At 35.4% G+C, this 21,278-nt stretch overlaps 1 protein-coding gene and 1 long non-coding RNA gene across 7 annotated transcripts in view; one reads left to right on the top strand and one right to left on the bottom strand.

Moving 5' to 3' along the window:
* Positions 1–5,067: 5,067 nt before the first annotated feature.
* The window catches only part of pex5la (peroxisomal biogenesis factor 5-like a), a 160,231-nt gene continuing 144,020 nt past the window's right edge, over positions 5,068–21,278 (bottom strand). For all 4 annotated transcript variants that reach the window (XM_061883034.1, XM_061883035.1, XM_061883036.1 and 1 more), the window contains 3 exons: positions 17,330–17,495; positions 13,861–14,018; positions 5,068–11,249 (listed from right to left, as the gene is read on the bottom strand). In XM_061883034.1, the coding sequence (XP_061739018.1) occupies positions 11,048–11,249; positions 13,861–14,018; positions 17,330–17,495 (526 nt within the window). In that variant the 3' untranslated portion in view covers positions 5,068–11,047. The remainder of the gene's footprint in view (positions 11,250–13,860; positions 14,019–17,329; positions 17,496–21,278) is intronic.
* Positions 21,052–21,278, top strand: part of LOC133540436 (uncharacterized) — a 107,474-nt gene continuing 107,247 nt past the window's right edge. For all 3 annotated transcript variants that reach the window (XR_009803631.1, XR_009803633.1, XR_009803632.1), the window contains exon 1: positions 21,052–21,173. This is a non-coding gene — a long non-coding RNA (uncharacterized LOC133540436). The remainder of the gene's footprint in view (positions 21,174–21,278) is intronic.

The raw sequence follows: 21,278 nt of genomic DNA, 5'->3' as shown, positions 1-21,278 counted from the left end.
GACTCTGAAACCAATAAGGAATGTAACTGTCGCAAGAAACCTGATTGCCCTCTCAATGGAGGGTGCTTACAAACATCAGTCGTTTACCAAGCAAAGGTAACACGCAAGGACATTAACACATCCGACACGTACGTAGGATTAACCGAAGGAGCGTTCAAAACCAGATGGAATAATCACAACGCCTCCTTTAGAAACCAGACTTTGCAGAATTCTACAGAACTCAGCAAACACATTTGGAACCTCAAAGACAATAATGTTGACTATTCAAGAACATGGCAAATTCTTGCATCCAGCACACCTTACAACAGTGGTAATAAAAGATGCAACCTATGCTTAAAAGAGAAACTGTTTATTATATATCATCCAGACCTGTCATCCCTCAACAAGCGCAGTGAAATCATTTCAACATGCCGCCACAGACGGAAACACCTCCTAGGTAACACATGAGCCAATCACCACGCCCCTACACCTGCCTGTACCCACCCACTCTGTGCCCTATATAAACCATTGCATGTGAATGCTTCCATTAAAATCTCCTGATGATTGAGGGAACCCCTCATGAAACAGTTCTGTAGAGATGAAGTAGTCTTGTGATTTTTCCCACACCTACATATATATATATATATATATATATATATATATATATATATATATATATATATATATTTATATATATATACACAGTGGGGCAAAAAAGTATTTAGTCAGCCAGCGATTGTGCAAGTTCTCCCACTTAAAATGATGACAGAGGTCTGTAATTTTCATCATAGGTACACCTCAACTGTGAGAGACAGAATGTGAAAAAAAAATCCAGGAATTCACATTGTAGGAATTTTAAAGAATTTATTTGTAAATGATGGTGGAAAATAAGTATTTGGTCAATAACAAAAAATCAACTCAATACCTTGTAATATAACCTTTGTTGGCAATAACAGAGGTCAAACGATTATTATAGGTCTTTACCAGGTTTGCACACATTCTATGCAGATCTTCTCGAAGGCAGTGATGTTTTGGGGCTGTCGCCGAGCAACACGGCCTTTCAACTCCCTCCACAGATTTTCTATGGGGTTGAGGTCGGGAGACTGGCTAGGCCACTCCAGGACTTTCAAATGCTTCTTACGGAGCCACTCTTTCGTTGCCCGGGTGGTGTGTTTGGGATCATTGTCATGCTGGAAGACCCAGCCACGTTTCATCTTCAAATCTCTCACCGATAAAAGGAGGTTTTGGCTCAAATTCTCACGATACATGGCCCCATTCATTCTTTCCTTAAACACGGATCAATCGTCCTGTCCCCTTAGCAGAAAAACAGCCCCAAAGCATGATGTTTCCACCCCCATGCTTCACAGTAGGTATGGTGTTCTTGGAATGCAACTCAGTATTCTTCTTCCTCCAAACACGACGAGTTGAGTTTATACCAAAAAGTTCTATTTTGGTTTCATCTGACCACATGACATTCTCCCAATCCTCTGCTGTATCATCCATGTGCTCTCTGGCAAACTTCAGACATGCACTGGCTTAAGCAGGGGGACACGTCTGGCACTGCAGGATTTGATTCCCTGTCAGCGTAGTGTGTTAGTGATGGTAACTTTTGTTACTTTGGTCCCAGCTCTCTGCAGGTCATTCACCAGGTCCCCCCGTGTGGTTCTGGGATTTTTGCTAACCGTTCTCATGATCATTTTGACCCCACGGGAGGAGATCTTGCGTGGAGCCTCAGATCGAGGGAGATTATCAGTGGTCTTGTATGTTTTCCATTTTCTGATAATTGCTCCCACAGTTTATGTTTTCTCACCAAGCTGCTTGCCTATTGTAGATTCACTCTTCCCAGTCTGGTGCAGGTCTACAATTCTTTTCCTGGTGTCCTTCGACAGCTCTTTGGTCTTGGCCATAGTGGAGTTTGGAGTCTGACTGTTTGAGGCTGTGGACAGGTGTCTTTTATACAGATAAGCAGTTCAAACAGGTGCCATTAATACAGGTAACGAGTGGAGGACAGAAGAGCTTCTTAAAGAAGAAGTTACAGGTCTGTGAGAGCCAGAGATTTTCCTTGTTTGAAGTGATCAAATACTTATTTTCCAACATAATTTACAAATAAATTATTTAAAATTCCTACAATGTGAATTCCTGGATTTTTTTTTCCACATTCTGTCTCTCACAGTTGAAGTGTACCTATGATGAAAATTATTTATATATATATATATATATATATATATATATATATCTGCAGTCATCTCCAAGGTTTTTCATTGTCATCCCACTGGGTTGAGTTTTTCCTTGCCCTGATGTGGGATCTGAACCGAGGATGTCAATGTGGCTTGTGCAGCCCTTTGAGACACTTGTGATTTAGGGCTATATAAATAAACATTGATCGATTTTCTACCGCTTGTCCCTTTCGGTGTTAGCTGGGAGGTTGCTGGAGCTTATCTCAGCTGCATGATATAATAAAAACAGAACTGATTCTGAGGGTCTTATTCCTCCAACAAATCTGTTATCAATGTTTATCAACACATCGACTCCCGCACGGGAACAACAGTTGTCAATTTTTAAGAGCGATCTTCATCGCTCATTCATCTTTGTAGATGAGAGACAATGAGAGATGATCATCACACTTCAACATCTCTAACATGCTCGGTCAGCATTGCAAATGTGAATGTCTCCATTGTCCAACCCTGGATGTGTCAGGACTTGGACTTTGACTTGGATTGTTTTACCGATGCAAAGGAAAGTTGGCACAAGCGAGACGTGAATGTAAGTACATATTTATTTTTAAACACTATAACTAACAAAAGGCGGAGAACAAACTTGACTACTGAAAAGAAAAACTAGTACAAAGGCATGATTAAGGACAAAAGACACAAACTGTGGCATTAAACAAACCAAAAACTTGCGTGGCATGGACAGAATGATTATACAGCATGGCAGGGCATGAAGGCAGTTGAGGTATAAAGTCGCCAGGCTGACTTCCTGGCAACTTGCGGTTTAAATAATAGACATGATAATTGCAAACAGGTGTGAGACATGAGGACAAGGTGAAAACTAATGAGTTGCTATTTTAATAAAAGAACAGGAACTGATTGTCCAAAAAATAAAACCAAACATGACAAAAACCCAACATGATCCCATAGAGGTGACAGGATGAATAACTGCTGAACGCTCATCTTCCTGGCATCTTTTGGACAATCAGCATAGAGTGGCCGTGCCAGCAACTTGAGGGTTCCGGGTTCGATTCCTAGTCACTGCCGTTGTGTCCTTGGGCAAGACACTTTACCCACCTAATCCCAGTGCCACCCACACTGCTTTAAATGTAACTTAGATATTGGGTCGCCATCTTTTTTTTTGTACCTTCAACGAATGTTTCAATCATGAATGTGTTAAAATAAGCTGTGCTTCTTCCTACTTCTGTTCGGCGGACATGTTGGACGGCGAGAATGTCAGCGTGAGGCGGCGCTGGCAGCACAAGAGACACACGAGCCAGGAGGGAGTAAGTATAACAAGAGTTTATTATGCAAAGAGTACTTTCATATTGTTCATTTTTTAAAGGTTCTACTGCGTGATTATACAGGGGGAGGGGGGGGGTGTTATGTCCTTTCTTATTCTTCGGACTTGTTTGGTTGCAGTCATGAACAACAAAACACAGCAAAAGGGAAGTTTGTACATTTGTGTGGAGACAAATGTTATGAAAACAGTCATGAACTCCAACCTTCAAAGCACTTTTGGAGCTTAGAAACAACCAAGATTTTGAAATAATGCATGGACAAAAGTCTCATATATAGTGTGTATATATATATGTGTGTGTATATATGTATATATACATGTATATTTATGTATGAGTATATGTATGAAACATACATATATATATATATGTATGTATACATGTTTGTATATATACATATATTTATATATATATAATGTATATTTATATACATGTATATATACATATATGTATGTATGTATATATATATATATATAATGTATATTTATATACATGTATATATACATATATGTATGTATATATGTGTATGTATGTATATATACATAATAAGTCATACATAAGTGTATATATATACATATATAAATGTGTGTGTGTATATATATATATATATAAACATACACACAGTGAATTATTGTTTATTTATTTTGGGTCTTTGCTAAGAGCAATAATAGCACAATAAATATGGTTGAATAAATATAATAAATTAACAAATATGAATAATTATAATAATTAAAGACTATTACAGTCACATTCAAATAAAAGAAAATGAGAAAAAAGTTCCTATGAATGAGACGTGACACTAAAAAGTGGAAATATTTACTGGTAGAAGTTGTATGTACAGAATAAAATATTCTTTGATGCAAAAAAAAAATGTGAATATGAAACACAAATATTATGAAAAATTATTGTAAAAAAAAATTACAACTTTATTCCTGTAATATTCCCACTTTTTTTTTTTACCAAATGCCAACTTATTTCAAAGCAATATTTAGAATTTTTATTTAGTAATTTATTTTAAGTATTTGCAATTTCCAGGTCGCTTTCTAACGTCACAAACTATCACAACTCTCATTTTTATTGGAGTGAATTCCGTCGACAGCGACACAAAAAACACACAAACACGCTTCTGACCCGCTTGGAACTCTGCAGAATTATTATTTTAGTTCTATTATTTGAATGTTGTGCTAGTTCTTTCAACACAGCTGATTGCCCTCACCAAGATTCCAGGTGACACTTTGATAAAGTAGGATTATGCAAATGGAGGAAAGAGGATTGTGGTTGTAAACATGTCTGAATGTGCATCTTTTACTGATGTCTGCCTTGCAAGCAAACACTTTATTTACACTCTTGTCATGTGTGACTAGATATGTTTTCCTAAAGCAGGGGTGTCCAAAGTGCAGCCCGGGGGACGTTTGCGGCCCGCAGCTAATCGTTTAAGGGCCCGCCACACATTCTGCAAAAATTGCAAAATTGATAGTATTGCAAAAAATTTTTTTATTTTCATTTTGTCTTGATTTTTGTGCCGCATTGTGGTTATGCGGGTGAGTTCTCTCTATAGTGCAGGTGGACTGGACACAGCGTGAAGGTAAGAAATGATTATTTATTTCTACTATAAAACAGACTAAGAACAAAAAGACTTGCACAAGGCACTAAAGACAAAACCAATAGAACTAGCGTGGGAGCTAGAAAGAACTGAAAGCGCTAGCATGTGAGCTGGGGACACAAACGAAGGAATAGCGTGGAAGACAACGAATACAAAAAGACTTTTACCACGATTGGAAGTAGCAGAGTCACCTGTTGCATCGATCAGCAAACTAGAATCTGAGGTCGAATGAAAAAAAAAGGCCAGGCTAAAATAGAGGGGATAATCACAAAGCAGGTGCGCGTGAAAAACAAAAGGCAGGTGACACAAATGCGTAACTATGGAAACGGAAACAAACAGGAAGTGCCACCAGGAATTAAGGGAGTCAAATACTAACAAACATGATCAGAGCCGCGAATGACAATTTTCTTTTTTTTCCATTGCTCAAAAAAAAAAGGACAAACAAAAATATATGTTATAATGAATTATTACTGAAAAATTATCACTTTAAAATGTTTTATGTGGAAAAAATATTGCATATGTTGTGTGGTTGCCATATAAAAACAACGTTTTGACAAACAGAATAATAGTTCAAACTTAAAATCGACAGATATATCGGAAGTTGATCTTGAAATTTAAGTGTTAAAAGTAAAAAAATAAAAATTTATAAAAATGTATCACTTTAAGAGTGGGGAACCTTTCGGATTTCAAATATATTTAGTAGGATTTTGTCGAACTTTTCACTGTAATTAATTAAAAATGATTAAATAATTAAAATCAATGGTGTCCTGCATTATTGATCTTTGAGGGCTTTAATTGCTAAATAAAGGAACTCTCCTGAAGGAATTAATAAAGTACTATCTATCTAAATACTGCATATTTCAGTTTTACTATAAAAAACAAAGTTGTCTTTGACAGAAAAGGCATAAAACCTTATTTATTTTACTTTATATCAACCTCAAGTTGATATAGAGATTTACTGTGAGCATTAAATAAATAATAATAATAATTTGACTTATTTTTAACATTTTAGTGACTCCCCAGGAGCCCTAAGGATAAAAAAAAAAAATCATATATTTTGTTAAGGTTTGAAAATGAAAAACATGCTTACATTTTTCCGTGTGCGGCCCTCTGTGGAAAAAGTTTGGACACCCCTGTCCTACAGCAAAGAAACATCCCACTTGTCATGCGTGAAAGGAGCCAGCATGCAAAGTGACCTGGGATCACCTGAGAGTCTCCAACCAACTTCTTCTTTCTGAGCGCAAGCACAACATTCCGGAAGAAAAGAAACATCTGCAGAGTTTAATTGATGCCTGCTGGAGATGCAATTAGAAGAAGAAGACGTAACGGTTGTCGACGTTAAGCAGTTGTCGACTTTTGCATTTTTTGACATCCACGATTGTTGACAGCCACTTATGTCGACAAAAGCAGTTGTCAATGTTAACTGGTTGTTAGCATAAGCTGTTAACATAAGCGGTTGTCAACTTTTGCATTTTTTGACACCTGCGGTCGCCACTTATGTCGTCTGAAAAATCAGTTAACGTAAGCAGCTATTGACGTAACTTGTTAACATAAGCAGTTGTCAACTTTTGCGGTTGTTGACAGCTACGTTTATGACATAAGCGGTTGTCGACGTAACTGGTTGCCAGCATAAGGTGTTAACATAAGCGGTTGTCGACTTTTGCGTTTTTTTGACATCAGCAGTTGACAGAAACTTATCGCGACAAAAGCAGTTGACGTAAGCATTTGTTTATGTAAACTGGTTGTTAGTTTAAGATGTTAACATAAACGGTTGTCGACGTAACTGGTTGTTAGCATAAGGTGTTAACATAAACCGTTGTCGACTTTTGCATTTTTTTGACATCAGCAGTTGTTGACAGCCACTTATGTCAACAAAAGCAGTTAACGTAAGCAGTTGTCGACGTAACTGGTTGCTAGCATAAGGTGTTAACATAAGCGGTTGTCGACTTTTGCATTTTTTTGACATCAGCGGTTGACACACACTTATCGTGACAAAAGCAGTTGACGTAAGCATTTGTTTATGTAAACTGGTTGTTAGTGTAAGATGTTAACATAAGCGGTTGTCGACGTAACTGGTTGTTAGCATAAGGTGTTAACATAAACCGTTGTCGATTTTTTTGTTTTTGGACATCTGCAGTTGTTGACAGCTACTAATGTCGACAAAAGCAGTTGTCGATGTTAACTGGTTAGCATAAGTTGTTAACATAAGCGGTTGTCGTCTTTTGTGTTTTTTGACACCCGCAGTTGTTGGCAGCCACTTATGTCGACATAAGCGGTTGTCAACATAAGTTTGCTGAAGTACCCTATTGTCAACATAAGCGGTTGTTGACATACATGGTTGTTGGCATATGCGGTTTTTCTGACATACTCAATAGTTGACGTAGGCGGTTGTCGACATGAACCTTTGCTGACATACTCAATCGTCAACATAAGCGGTTGTCGGCATAACCAACTGACCAAACTTAATTTGTTTAATTTCCCTCGAGTAGGCTGCTGACGTAGGCGGTTGTCAACACCAGCGGTTGTCGACATGACCATTTTCTGACATACCCAATTGTCGATGTAAGCAGTTTCTGTTTTAGGTGGTTGTCGACATATGTGTTTGCTAAACTAACCAGTTGTCAACAGAAGCGGTTGTTGACATAAGTGGTTGTTGGCATAAGCGTTTTTCTGACATATTCAATAGTCGATGTAGGCGGTCGTCGACATGAACGTTTGCTGAAATACTCAACCGTCAACATAAGCGGTTGTCAACATAAACCACCCAACCAAACTTGATTGGTCTAATTTCTCTCGAGTAGGCTGCCGACGTAGGCGGTTGTCAACAACCAGCGGTTGTCGAAATGACCATTTTCTGACATACCCAATTGTCGATGTAAGCGGTTTCTGTTTTAGGTGGTTGTCGACATAAGTGTTTGCTAAACTGACCAGTTGTCAACAGAAGCGGTTGTTGGCATAAGTGGTTGTTGGCATAAGCGTTTTCCTGACATACTCAATAGTCGATGTAGGCGGTTGTCGACATGAACGTTTGTTGACATACTCAACCATCAACATAAGCGGTTGTCGACATAAACCAACCAACCAAACTTGATTAGTTTAATTTCCCTCGAGTAGGCTGCCGACGTAAGCGGTTGTCAACACCAGCGGTTGTCAACATGAGCATCAAGTACCGCAACTAAATCTCAGGCGTTTGCTAAGGAAGTGCCGGCGCGACACTTGATGGTTTGTGCTTGCGTGCGTCTTCAGAACTGTGGTGTTTGTTGTCCCGGTCCTGGTCCCGGTCTTGGTCCTGGTCCAGTCTGCCAGATGAACATATTCCTGGTAAAGGTCCGCGTTTGAGCGCAGCGAACATAAGCGTGCGCCAGGATGAGAGACAGACCAGCAGGGCTGCAGAATGCCGAGCTTGGCGGACGGGAGGAATGGCGGCCATCTTGGGAAGGGCAGGACGTGGTCTTCATCATGGTCACCTTTCAGTTTCAGCAAACATTTCTCCCCTCAAAGGACAACATCTTGAGTGGTGTTTAGTCGTGCAGCCAACACTGTAGGCAAGACGCAATTCTCTTGGTCCTGTTGCCATGGAAACATTGCCAGAAAGCGTTTTAATTCCAAATCATGCGAGCAGGCTAACTTAGCTTTAGCTGGTAAACTACGGCGTCAGACTAGCAGCAAACTGACTTTACTACATTTCTTTTGTTACCAGACAGTTCATCTCATTCATAACTTACATTCCTCGTCTTTACAAGCTTTTATTTTAAAATCATTCGTCATATTAGTTAGCTAATGCACCGCAATAGCTAGTAAACTACAATGTCAGGCTAGCAGCAAATGGACTTCCCTACGATTTACCACATTTTATAAATGATTAAACTGGTAATATACTGTCAGAATTTACATTTGTCATGTTTAGAATGTTATTTATTTATATTTTAAATCGTTAGTCATTTGAGCTAGCTAACCAGCAGCTATAGCTAGTAAACTACGATGTCAGGCTAGCAGCCAACGGACTTCCCTACAATTTACTACATTTTATGAAAGATTAGACGGCTAATCTTCTGTCAGAATTTACGTTAGCCATGTAAGATTGTTACCTTTTTAATTTAAAATAATTTGTCATGCTAGTTAGCTAATGCGTGGCTATAGCTATTAAACTACAATGTCAGACTAGCATCAAACGGACTTCCCTACAATTTGCAATATTTTATGAATGATTAGACGGCTAATCTACGGTCAGAATTTACATTAGTCACCTTTAGAACGATATTTATTTATATCTTAAATCGTTCGTCATACGAGCTAGCTAACAAGCAGCTATAGCTAGTAAACTACGATGTCAGGCTAGCAGCAAACAAACTTCCCAACAATTTGCTACATTTTATGAATGATTAGGCGGCTAATCTACTGTCAGAATTTACGTTAGTCATCTTACAAATGTTATTTATTTTTATTTTAAATCGTTCGTCATACAAGCTAGTTAACGAGCAGCTATAGCTAGTAAACTACGATGTCAGGCTACTAACAAACGGACTTCCCTACAATTTACTACATTTTATAAATGATTAAACGGGTAATATACTGTCAGAATTTACATTTGCCATGTTTGAAATGTTATTTATTTTAATTTTAAATCGTTCGTCATACGGGCTAGCTAACAAGCAGCTATAGCTAGTAAACTACGATGTCAGGCTAGCAGCAAACGGACTTCCCTACAATTTACATCATTTTATGAATGATTAAACATTAAATCCACCGTCAGAATGTACATTAGCCATGTCAAGATTGTTACCTTTTTATCTAAAAATTGTTTGTCATACAAGCTAGCTAACCAGCAGCCATAGCTACTAAACTACGATGTCAGGCTAGCAGCAAACGGACTTCCCTACAATTTGCTACATTTTATGAAAGATTAGATGGCTAATCTACTGTCGGAATTGACATTAGTCATCTTTACAATGTTATTTATTTTTATTTTAAATAGTTCGTCATACGAGCTAGCTAACCAGCTAGTAAGCTAGCATGTCAGGCTAGCGGCAGTAATTAGCCTAAATCCACACCGCTAAACATTTCTCTGGCGTTGTCCTTTGAGGAGATCTTTTCGGGGATTGTAATTAACGACGTTAGGATCGAGCTAGAAGGGGTAGATTGTTGGACGATGACCAAGATGAAGGTTTGCCATTCCATACCGTGAAGACCCGAGCTGAACCCACTTTGGATGTTTAAAGCCTGAGGGTTCTGCTTTTTGTAAGAATCGACAAGGTCCAAATCAGACCCCCATGGAGGGATCCGGAGAGGTCCCAAAAGAACCCGGTGATAAATTAGGTTGCCCGAAAGAAACCTTCTAAGGGTAAGTCCGTTTTTGGGTACTTATTCGGGGTTCTTAAAGGGTAAGATGGTCCGTTTTGTGGGACTTTAGGCTTTTTAGTCATTTCCTGGGAGATCTTCCCTACTGTAGACCTGGTCTAGTCCCTGGTACTGTGGGCCGGATGGAAGAAAGCGAAAGTAGTCCCTTACAGTTTTGGTGTGGCCCTAGAAACCGTAGAAATAGGTCTGGGTAAGGCTTGCACACCCCACTTAGGTGCAGGTTCTTGGTTTGTCTCCAGTGTAAAAGGGGAAGGTTTGGAAAAGCCATGCAGGAGGGAGAGTCCGTCCCTCCGGGTAGGAGGACTTGGGTTTTCTCTCAGAATCCATCCAGGTTTCTGTTCCCCCCCCAAAAAAAACCTGATCTGTTTGTGCAACCAAGAGATTCGGTTCTCTAAGGCATCGCTCGTACAATCTTCGCCTGTCTTTGTGCTCTTCCGGTTCCGTCAGTTCAAGGACTCGGAAGACCACAGCTGCTCCAAGGTACCTGGGGTGAAAAAATATATACGTGCATTTCAAAAAACCAAACGGGCTCCTGAGTCCACTTTGGGTTCCGAGCCTTCTGGTCCGGAGGGGGGAAAAAAGGGAGTTTGCGGGTGTCCTCAAATGTCCAAATGAAAGGCTCGCATGAGAAGGTCCAGGTCGCCGATGTTGGCGGCCTGGAAGAGTTCTGGTTGGTCCATCATGGACAGCGCGATCCTGAGAGCGGCCCAGATGTTGCCAGACATGACCTGGTGGGCCTGCTGGCGGCTGCCGCTTTTACGCTGGAGGCTCAGGGCGGTCAGGAAGTTGCTGGCCGCCTCTCTGGGGAAGCAAACGGAAACTTCAGTCACTTCCAGCTTCATGTCTACGTTTTTCCCTACGCTTTGAACCCTGCGGTGAAAACGGTGCGGCTAATATATTCATTTTTCTTTGCCGACGGCCATGATGGTTTTCATAAAAACTCAAGCAAATACACCTAAAAAGGTGCCCTTCCATTTAGTGCTTTCAACCGGAAGTAGCAGTGCCGTTCCCTCTTGTATGGATTCCTCATTCATCAGTGCAAGGTACGTTTTACAATATAGAAAAATAATAATGTTCTAATTGACTATGTACAAAATAAATAATGTTACAATTGACTATGTACCAATAAATAATGTTATAATATACTATGTACAAAATGAACAATGTAATTATTTACTATGTACCCAATAAATAATGTTATAATTGACTATGTACACAATAAATAATGTTATAACTGTTTGCAACAAATATTATTATTGACAATGTACACAATAAATAAAGTTATAATTTACTATGTACACATTAAAATAATGTTATAATATACTATGTACACAATAATGTAATTATTTACTATGTACACAATAAATATTGTTATAATTGATTATGTACACATCAAATACAGTTATAATTCATTATGTACACAATAAATTATGTTATAATTTACTGTGTACACAAATGTTTTATTTACTATATACACAATAAATTGTTATAATTTACTATGTACACAATAAATAATGTTATAATTTATTATGTACGTAATAAATGTTGTAATTTACTATGTACACAATAAATAATGTTATAATTTATTATGTAAGTAATAAATGTTGTAATTTACTATGTACACAATAATGTTATAATTCACTATGTATACAATAAATAATGTTACAATTGACTATGTACACAATAAATAATGTTATAATTGACTATGTAAATAATAAATAATTTTATAACTGACTATGTACACAATAAATATTATTATTGACTATGTACACAACAAATAATGTTATAATTTATTATGTACACAATGAATAATGTTATAATTGACTAAGTACATAAACAATGTTAAAATGTATTATGTACACAATAATGTTATAATCGATTAAGTACACAATAAATAATATTATTAACTATGTACACAATACATATTGTTATTGACTATGTACCCAATAAATAATGTTATAACTGACTATGTACACAACAAATAATGTTATAAGTTATTATGTACACAATGTTATAATTTATTATGTACACAATAAATAATGTTATAATTGACTAAGTACATCAACAAATAATGTTATTATTAACTATGTACACAATACATATTGTTGTTGACTATGTACACAATAAATAATGTTATAACTGACTATGTACACATTAGTGTTATAATTGATTATGTACACAATACATATTGTTATTGACTATTTACACAATAAATAATGCTATAACTGACTATGTACACATTAAATATTATTGACTATGTACACAAAAAAATAATGTTATAATTTATTATGTACACAATAAATAATGTTATAATTGACTAAGTACATCAACAAATAATGTTATTATTAACTATGTACACAATACATATTGTTATTGACTATTTACACAATAAATAATGCTATAACTGACTATGTACACATTAAATATTATTGACTATGTACACAAAAAAAATGTTATAATTTGTTATGTACACAATAATGTTATAATTGACTAAGTACATCAACAAATAATGTTCAAATTTATTATTTACACAATAAATGTTATAATTGACTTAGTACACAATAAATAATGTTATTAACTGTGTACACAATACATATTGTTACTGACTATGTACACAACAAATAATGTTATTTATTATGTACACAATAAATAATGTTATAATTGACTAAGTACATTAACAAATACTGTTAAAATGTATTATTTACACAATAAATAATGTTATAATTGACTAAGTACACAATAAATAATGTTATTAACTATGTACACAATACATATTGTTATTGTCTATGTACACAATAAATGTTAGAACTGACTATGTACACAGCAAATAGTGTTATAATTGCCTATGTACACAGTGAATGGTGTTATAATTGACTATGTACACAGTAAATGGTGTTATAATAGACTATGTACACAGTGAATGGTGTTATAATTGACTATGTACACAGTAAATGGTGTTATAATAGACTATGTACACAGTGAATGGTGTTATAATTGACTATGTACACAATAAATAATGTTACAATTGACTATGTACACAATAAATAATGTAACAATTGACTATGTACACAGTAAATAATGTTATAATTGACTATGTACACAGTAAATAGTGTTATAGTTGACTATGTACACAATAAATGTTGTTATAGTTTAGTGACAAAGTGCAACATTGCAAGTCCACCTCTGCAAGCAAAGGTCTGTTCAAGCTTTGATGGATGGATTCTCTCCACTGGCTGGAAAGTGTGGTCATGTTTATTTTCCTCCTGCACCACCAGCGAGGAGTGACTGATGATGGATGATTGATAATTGTTGATTGATGATTTATGATGCAGATGTGTGGCAGCTGGAGTGAGTGAAGAAGGATCTCCTGCTGCTAGAGAGTTGCAAGGGTGGTGGACACAGGCGGTCTCACCTGTGCGATCCCAGGTTGATGCAGCTGATGCCCAGGTTGTAGCGAGAGCGGATGAAGCCCGGCTGCAGCTCCAGGGCCCGGGTGTAGGCCTCCACCGCCTCCTGGCTGCGGTCCCCGTTGGCCAGCGTGGCCCCCAGCCGGTTCCACAGCAAGTAATCCTGCGCCAAAGACTACTTTTACTTCCTGACTACTCTGCTACACTTTTGCAGAGCATTTTTCATATTTTTTATCATATCATTCATAACCACCGAAATGTAGAGCCTTAAATCATTCAAAACATTGATTCTGATTCATTATTATTTTTTGAGTAATGCTTTTTTTTGTGTGTTAAATACAACAAAAATTATTTGGGAAACAAACTTTTTTTCCACCATCCAATATAAATATTTTGTAACCCCTAAGGCTCCCCTCAAAGTTGGTCCCAGGGACTCACGCTATTTTTTTTTTCCAAATTAACTCAGATCAATGTGTGGATGTATGGTTGTTATTATTAGTTTTTTTAATGTTTTATTTTTTTATTCTATAAAAACCCTGTTGTTTTTTAATCACCAAAATGTATTTATGTGAAGTAATCAGAGCCTTAAAAAGGTCAATAATTCATAAAAACCTTGATTATGATTCATTATTATTCTTTTGAGTAATGATTTTTTGTGTGTGTTAAATACAACTAGAATTCTTAGGAAAACAAACTTTTTTTCCACCATCCAATATAATATTATTTTTTGAGTAACTATTTTTTTTTTGTGGATCTAACCCTTAAAGCTCCTCTCAAATTTGGTCCCGGGGACTCATTCATAAAAATATTAAAAATAAAACAAATATTTTTATTTTTCATTAACGCTAATTCAAAAAAAATTAACTTCAGATCAATGTGTCGATGTATAATTATTTTTATTACTTTTGTAATGTTTTATTTTTTATAAAAAAAACCCTGTTCTTTTTAATCATCAAAATGTATTTATGTGAAGTAATAGGAGCCATAAATAAGTAAATTCATAAATACCTTGATTATGATACATTATTATTTTTTGAGTAATTTTTTTTTTTGTGTGTTAAATCCAACTAAAATTCTTAGGGAATCTAACTTTTTTTCCACCATCCAATACAAATATTTTGTAACCCCTAAGGCTCCTCTCAAATTTGGTCCCAGGGACTCAGTCATTAAAATGTTAAAAATAAAACAAATATTTTTATTTTTTATTAACAAATTAACTTCAGATCAATGTGTGGATGTATGGTTGTTATTATCAGGTTTTTTTTTTATGTTTTATTATTTTATTTTGTAAAACCCCCTTTTCTTTTTTTAATCACCAAAATGTATTTATGTGATTCTTTAAAAACAACACTAACATTATCAGGGATTCAACTTAAAGTGTTTAAAAATAAGTCATAAAAATGTTTTGTTTTTTAATTCCAACATTTAAATCTCTGTCAACTTCAGTTTTATTTATCAATTATATTTTAAAATATATATATTTTATGGTGTTTTTGTTTCTTTGTTTAATGCCATTTTACTCATAATTTTTTTTTTCTTCTAGCAAACACACAAAATCTGCAATATTTTGGCCAAAATATATCAAAGTGTAATATTTGATGTGAAGTCATTAGAGCCTTAATTAGGTCAATAATTCATAACATTCATTTTGATTCATTATTATTTTTTTAAAAATGGACAGTTTATAAAAAAAAATCCCACTAAAATTATCAGGGATCCAAAAGATTTTAAGTTATTATTCATAATTGTTTTATGTCCTTTTTGTCAAAGAAAACTTTTTTTTTTTTAAAGCAAAAACACAAAATAAGCAAGATTTCCACCAAAATATATGTCAAAGTGTAATATTTGATGTGAAGTCATTGGAGCCTTAATTCGGTCAATAATTCATAACAACATTGATTTTGATTCATTATTATTTTTTAGGCAATAACAGTTTAAAAACAACACTAACATTCTTAGGCATCCAAAAGGACCCATAAAAATAAGTCATATATTATTATTTCTTTCAAGGCTTTATTGTCTTAATCAACTTCAGATCTATCTGTCCATATAAAGTTAAAACATTTGTTTTTTTTAATGTTTTATTCCCTTATTCAAGGTTAAAGCAAAAAACTGCTTTAAAAAAAACAAAAAAACACTAAAATATGCAAAATTTCCCCGCAAAAATATGTCAAAGTGTAATATTTTATGTGAAGTCATTGGAGCCTTAATTAAGTCAATAATTCATAACACTGAATTGGATTCATTATTATTTTGGAGCAATGACAGTTTAAAAACAATAGTAAAATTCTCAGGGATTAAAACTCATGAAAGTGTTTAAAATAAGTCATAAAAATGTTTAGTTTTTAACCTATACCGGGCTACTGTGCATGCTCGTCACTCCTGTTGCATGCTGGGTAGGGTAGTTCTTTTTTTCCCTGGCTCATAACATCACAATATAGTACCATGTATATGATGCGTTCAGTTTATCAAAGCACCAAGCAAACAATCGGAAAATTCCCATCATATCAATTCCTAGATATGGTCATAATTATTTTAAGTGCACTACGCAGAATAAACACAACATTATTAATATTGCTACTACGGATCATTTGATCAAAAATTCCCTAAAACAGCCCACTACCTATAATATAGGTTTTTTAAACATAAGATCCCTGATAAAAAAAATGTTTCTGCTGTTACCTCAGAAATTGCCTGTTCAGATGTTATGATTGTGGCTCAGAGATTTGTATGTAGATTATATTTATTTTCCATAACAAACAGGATAACTTAAATACCCTGGCAGTGGCAATAAGCTTAAATGTTTGTATTTACATTTTTGGAGTTGATTTTCATCAAATATGCTATTTAACTGCTACTGTTTAACAAGGACTGATTTAAATTGTGTTTGCACAACAAATGTTTTGGCGCTTTTGTTCATGTGGGAGAATATTCCAATAAAGGTGCACTACACACTACTTTTGAATTCATTATTGGGCTTTGTGTATACAATGCAGTTAATCGCCATTAATCGGAGAAATAGTGCAATTAACTTAGATTAATATTTTTTATCGGTGTCCAGCCCTAATATATATATATATATTTTGTGTTTTTTTGTTTTTGTTTGTTTAATGCCATTTTTCTCAAAGAAAATGTTTTATTTTTATGTCAAACACACAAAATATGCAATATTTCACCCCCAGATATATGTCATAGTGTAATATTTCATGTGAAGTCATTGGTGCCTTAAATAGGTCAATAATTAATTGCAACATTGATTTTGATTCATTACTATTTTTTGAGCAATGACAGTTTGGAAAAAAAAAAAAAAATCACACCAAGATTTTTTTTTTTAAATCTATAAATCAACTTCAGATTTTTTTTTTTAATTGCCTTTTTTGACCGCAAAAAAAGATAAAAAAATCTCACTAACATTCTTAGGGATCCACAAGGGTCCCCTTCTTAAAAGTGGGACCCTTGTGGATCAGTGACTACCTCGGGCCGCGCCGCCAGCGCCGTCTTGAAGGCGTCCACCGCTTTGTTGAACTCGCCGCTGAGGTTGTAGAGCACGCCCACGCCCGTCTGTAAGTCCGGGTCCACGCCGTCCGAGTTGTGCCGCGCCGCTTCCAGGAAGAGCTCCTTGACGTCAGGGAGCACGGAGCTGTGGACAGGTGTGGTCATGTGACTGACTTTGTGGTCATGTGACTGACTTTCTACTCAGACAGGAAGTAGAACACACTTGATTATGTCTTGTTGAGAGAAAGAGAGAGAGAGAGAGAGAGGAGGTCCTTATGTGTACACTCAACTCTGACCGCCTAGTGTGGCCCGCCTTATAAATTTATGTGGCCTGTCATACCATTATATATATATATATATATATATATATATATATATATATATATATATATGTGTGTATATATATGTATATATATATATATATGTGTGTATATATGTGTATATATATATATATATATATATATATAAAATTAAAGGCCTACTGAAATGAGATGTTCTTATTTAAACGGGGATAGCAGGTCCATTCTATGTGTCATACTTGATCATTTCGCCATATTGCCATATTTTTGCTGAAAGGATTTAGTAGAGAACATCCACGATAAAGTTTGCAACTTTTAGTCGCTAATGAAAAAAGCTTTGCCTGTACCGGAAGTAGCAGACAATGTGCGCGTGACGTCACGGGTTGTGGAGCTCCTCACATCTGAACATTGTTTACAATCATGGCCACCAGCAGCGAGAGCGATTCGGACTGAGAAAGCGACGATTTCCCCATTAATTTGAGCGAGGATGAAAGATTTGTGGATGAGGAAAGTTAGAGTGAAGCACTGATAAAAAAAAAAAAGAAGAAAAAAAGAGAAGGCGACAGCCCCAGGCGACGGCAGTGGGAGAGTTTCGGATGTAATTAGATGCATTTACTAGGATAATTCTGGAAAATCCCTTATCTGCTTATTGTGTTAATAGTATTTTAGTGAGATTATAAAGTCATACCTGAAAGTCGGATGGCTGCGGTGAACGTCAGTGTCTCTGAGAGAAGCCGAGGAGCCAAGATCACAGCTGCCTTTTTGAGCCGCAGGAGGAGGTCGCGTAATCCACTCAAGTCTCCGGTAAGAGCCGACTTAATATCACAATTTTCCCATCCAAAATCTTGCTGGTTGACGTAGAGAAACATGTTCGCTTGACCGCTCTGTGTTAAAGCTTCACAACAAACAAAAAAACACCGGCTGTGTTTTGGTTGCTAAAGACAGCTGCAATCCACCGCGTTACACCAACAGCATTCTTCTTTGACGTCTCCATTATTAATTGAACAAATTGCAAAAGATTCAGCAACACAGATGTCCAAATTACTGTGTAATTATGCGATGAAAAGAGAGGACTTTTAGTCGTAAGTGGTGCTAGGCTAATATGTCCCCTCCAACCCGAGACGTCACAAACACACGTAATCATTCCGCGACGTTTTCAACAGGAAACTCTGCAGGAAATTTAAAATTGTAATTTAGTAAACTAAAAAGGCCGTATTGGCATGTGTTGCAATGTTAATATTTCATCATTGATATATAAACTATCAGACTGTGTGGTCGCTTGTAGTGGCTTTCAGTAGGCCTTTAAAAGCCATATTACATACAGATAGTGTGTCATGAGATATAAATTGAATTAAGAGGACTTAAAGGAAACTAAAAGAGCTCAAATATAGCTACAAATGAGGCATAATGATGCAATATGTACATATAGTTAGCCTACATAGCATGTTAGCATCGATTAGCTTGCAGTCATGCAGGGACCAAATATGTCTGATTAGCACTCCACACAAGTCAAAAACATCAACAAAAGTCACCTTTGTGCATTCACACACAACGTTAAAAGTTTGGTGGACAAAATGAGACAGAAAAAGAAGTGGCATAAAACACGTCCTAGAAAGTCATACATGTAAAGCAGGGGTCACCAACGCGGTCCCCGCGGGCACCAGGTAGCCCGTAAGGACCAGATGAGTCGCCCGCTGGCCTGTTCTAAAAATAGCTCAAATAGCAGCACTTACCAGTGAGCTGCCTCTATTTTTTAATTTGTGTTTATTTACTAGCAAGCTGGTCTCACTTTGCTCGACATTTTTAATTCTAAGAGACAAAACTCAAATAGAATTTGAAAATCCAAGAAAATATTTTAAAGACTTGGTATTCACTTGTTTAAATAAATTCCATATTTTTTTTACTTTGCTTCTTATAACTTTCAGAAAGACAATTTTAGAGAAAAAATACAACCTTAAAAATGATTTTAGGATTTTTAAACACATATACCTTTTTACCTTTTAAATTCCTTCCTCTTCTTTCCTGACAATTTAAATCAATGTTCAAGTAATTTTTTTAAAATTATTATTGTAAAGAACAATAAATACATTTTAATTTAATTCTTCATTTTAGCTTCTGTTTTTTCGACAAAGAATGTGAAATATTTCTTCAAACTTATTATGATTAAATTTCCCAAAAAATATTCTGGCAAATCTAGAAATTCTGTACAATCAAATTTAAATCTTATTTTAAAGTCTTTTGAATTTCTTTTAAAATTTTTGTTCTGGAAAATCTAGAAGAAATAATTATTTGTCTTTGTTAGAAATATAGCTTGGTCCATTTTGTTATATATTTTAACCTATTTAAAACATGTCAAAATCCTAAAATTAATCTTAATCAGGAAAAATTACTATTGATTGTCCATAAATTATTTTTTTTAACTTTTTCAAATAGATTCGAATTAGCTATTTTTTTTCCTTTTTTTTTGGTTGAATTTAGAATTTCAAAGAGTCGAAATTTAAATTAAACTATGTTTCAAAATTTTATTTTAATTTTTTTCCTGTTTTCTCCTCTTTTAAACTGTTCAATTAAGTGTTTTTTCATCTTTTAATCTCTATAAAAAACCTTCCATAAAAGGAAAAAAAATGTGCGACGGAATCACAGACAGTAATACACATTTATATATATATATATATATATATATATATATATATGTGTGTATATATATATATATATATATACATATATGTATATATATATATATACACACATATATATATATATATATATATATATATATATATATATATATCTATACATATATATATATATATATACATATATATATACATATATATATATGTATGTATATATATATGTATATATATATATATATATATATATATATATATATATTAAAGGTAAATTGAGCAAATTGGCTATTTCTGGCAATTTATTTAAGTGTGTATCAAACTGGTAGCCCTTGGCATTAATCAGTACCCAAGAAGTAGCTCTTCCTTTCAAAAAGGTTGGTGACCCCTGATGTAAACAAACTACGATGAGTTCACGGACCGAAAATTAGTAGGACAAAACGGCGCTTGCCAAATACTTGAATCAGTGAAGCATGTTCAATATAAACAGTGTGCTTTGTAACAATTAGGGAGGTTTGTGTCATGTTTGTTCTCTTACAGAAACCATATTCAAACAAAAATATGCTTTCCCTCATCTTTTTCCAGTTTTCATATATTTTTGAAAAAGCTCCAGAGAGCCACTAGGGCGGCCAACCCCCGACCCCCACTGAAGGCCTCATGTCCAAATGTGAGTTTGGCTCCCATGTCCCCCAGAGGACACAACTGGAATTACAGACACAATTTCCCATCAGCTGAAGACCATCAGTAATCAGGAAGTCTCTCAGCTGAAGCAATGACATGCACTCCTTTTATGTCTGCAGCTTCCACTCCAACTTCAGGACAATTAACACTGCTGGAGGACAGTTGACCAAACACAGAAGTGACAAGTGTTCCCAGAGACCAGGGTGGCTGACGGTGAGATGACTTTATAATATTTGAATGTTTGGATTTGATATGTTGAATTTATTTTATTTGCCAAGTGGTTGCTTGTTAAATGTTTCAATGCCAAGTCCAAGCTGT

Source organism: Nerophis ophidion, linkage group LG22 (genome assembly GCF_033978795.1).
Source record: "Nerophis ophidion isolate RoL-2023_Sa linkage group LG22, RoL_Noph_v1.0, whole genome shotgun sequence".
Lineage (NCBI taxonomy): Eukaryota > Metazoa > Chordata > Actinopteri > Syngnathiformes > Syngnathidae > Nerophis > Nerophis ophidion.
The sequence above is the reverse complement of the archived record's forward strand: the minus strand, read 5'-3'. Positions and strand labels throughout refer to the sequence as shown.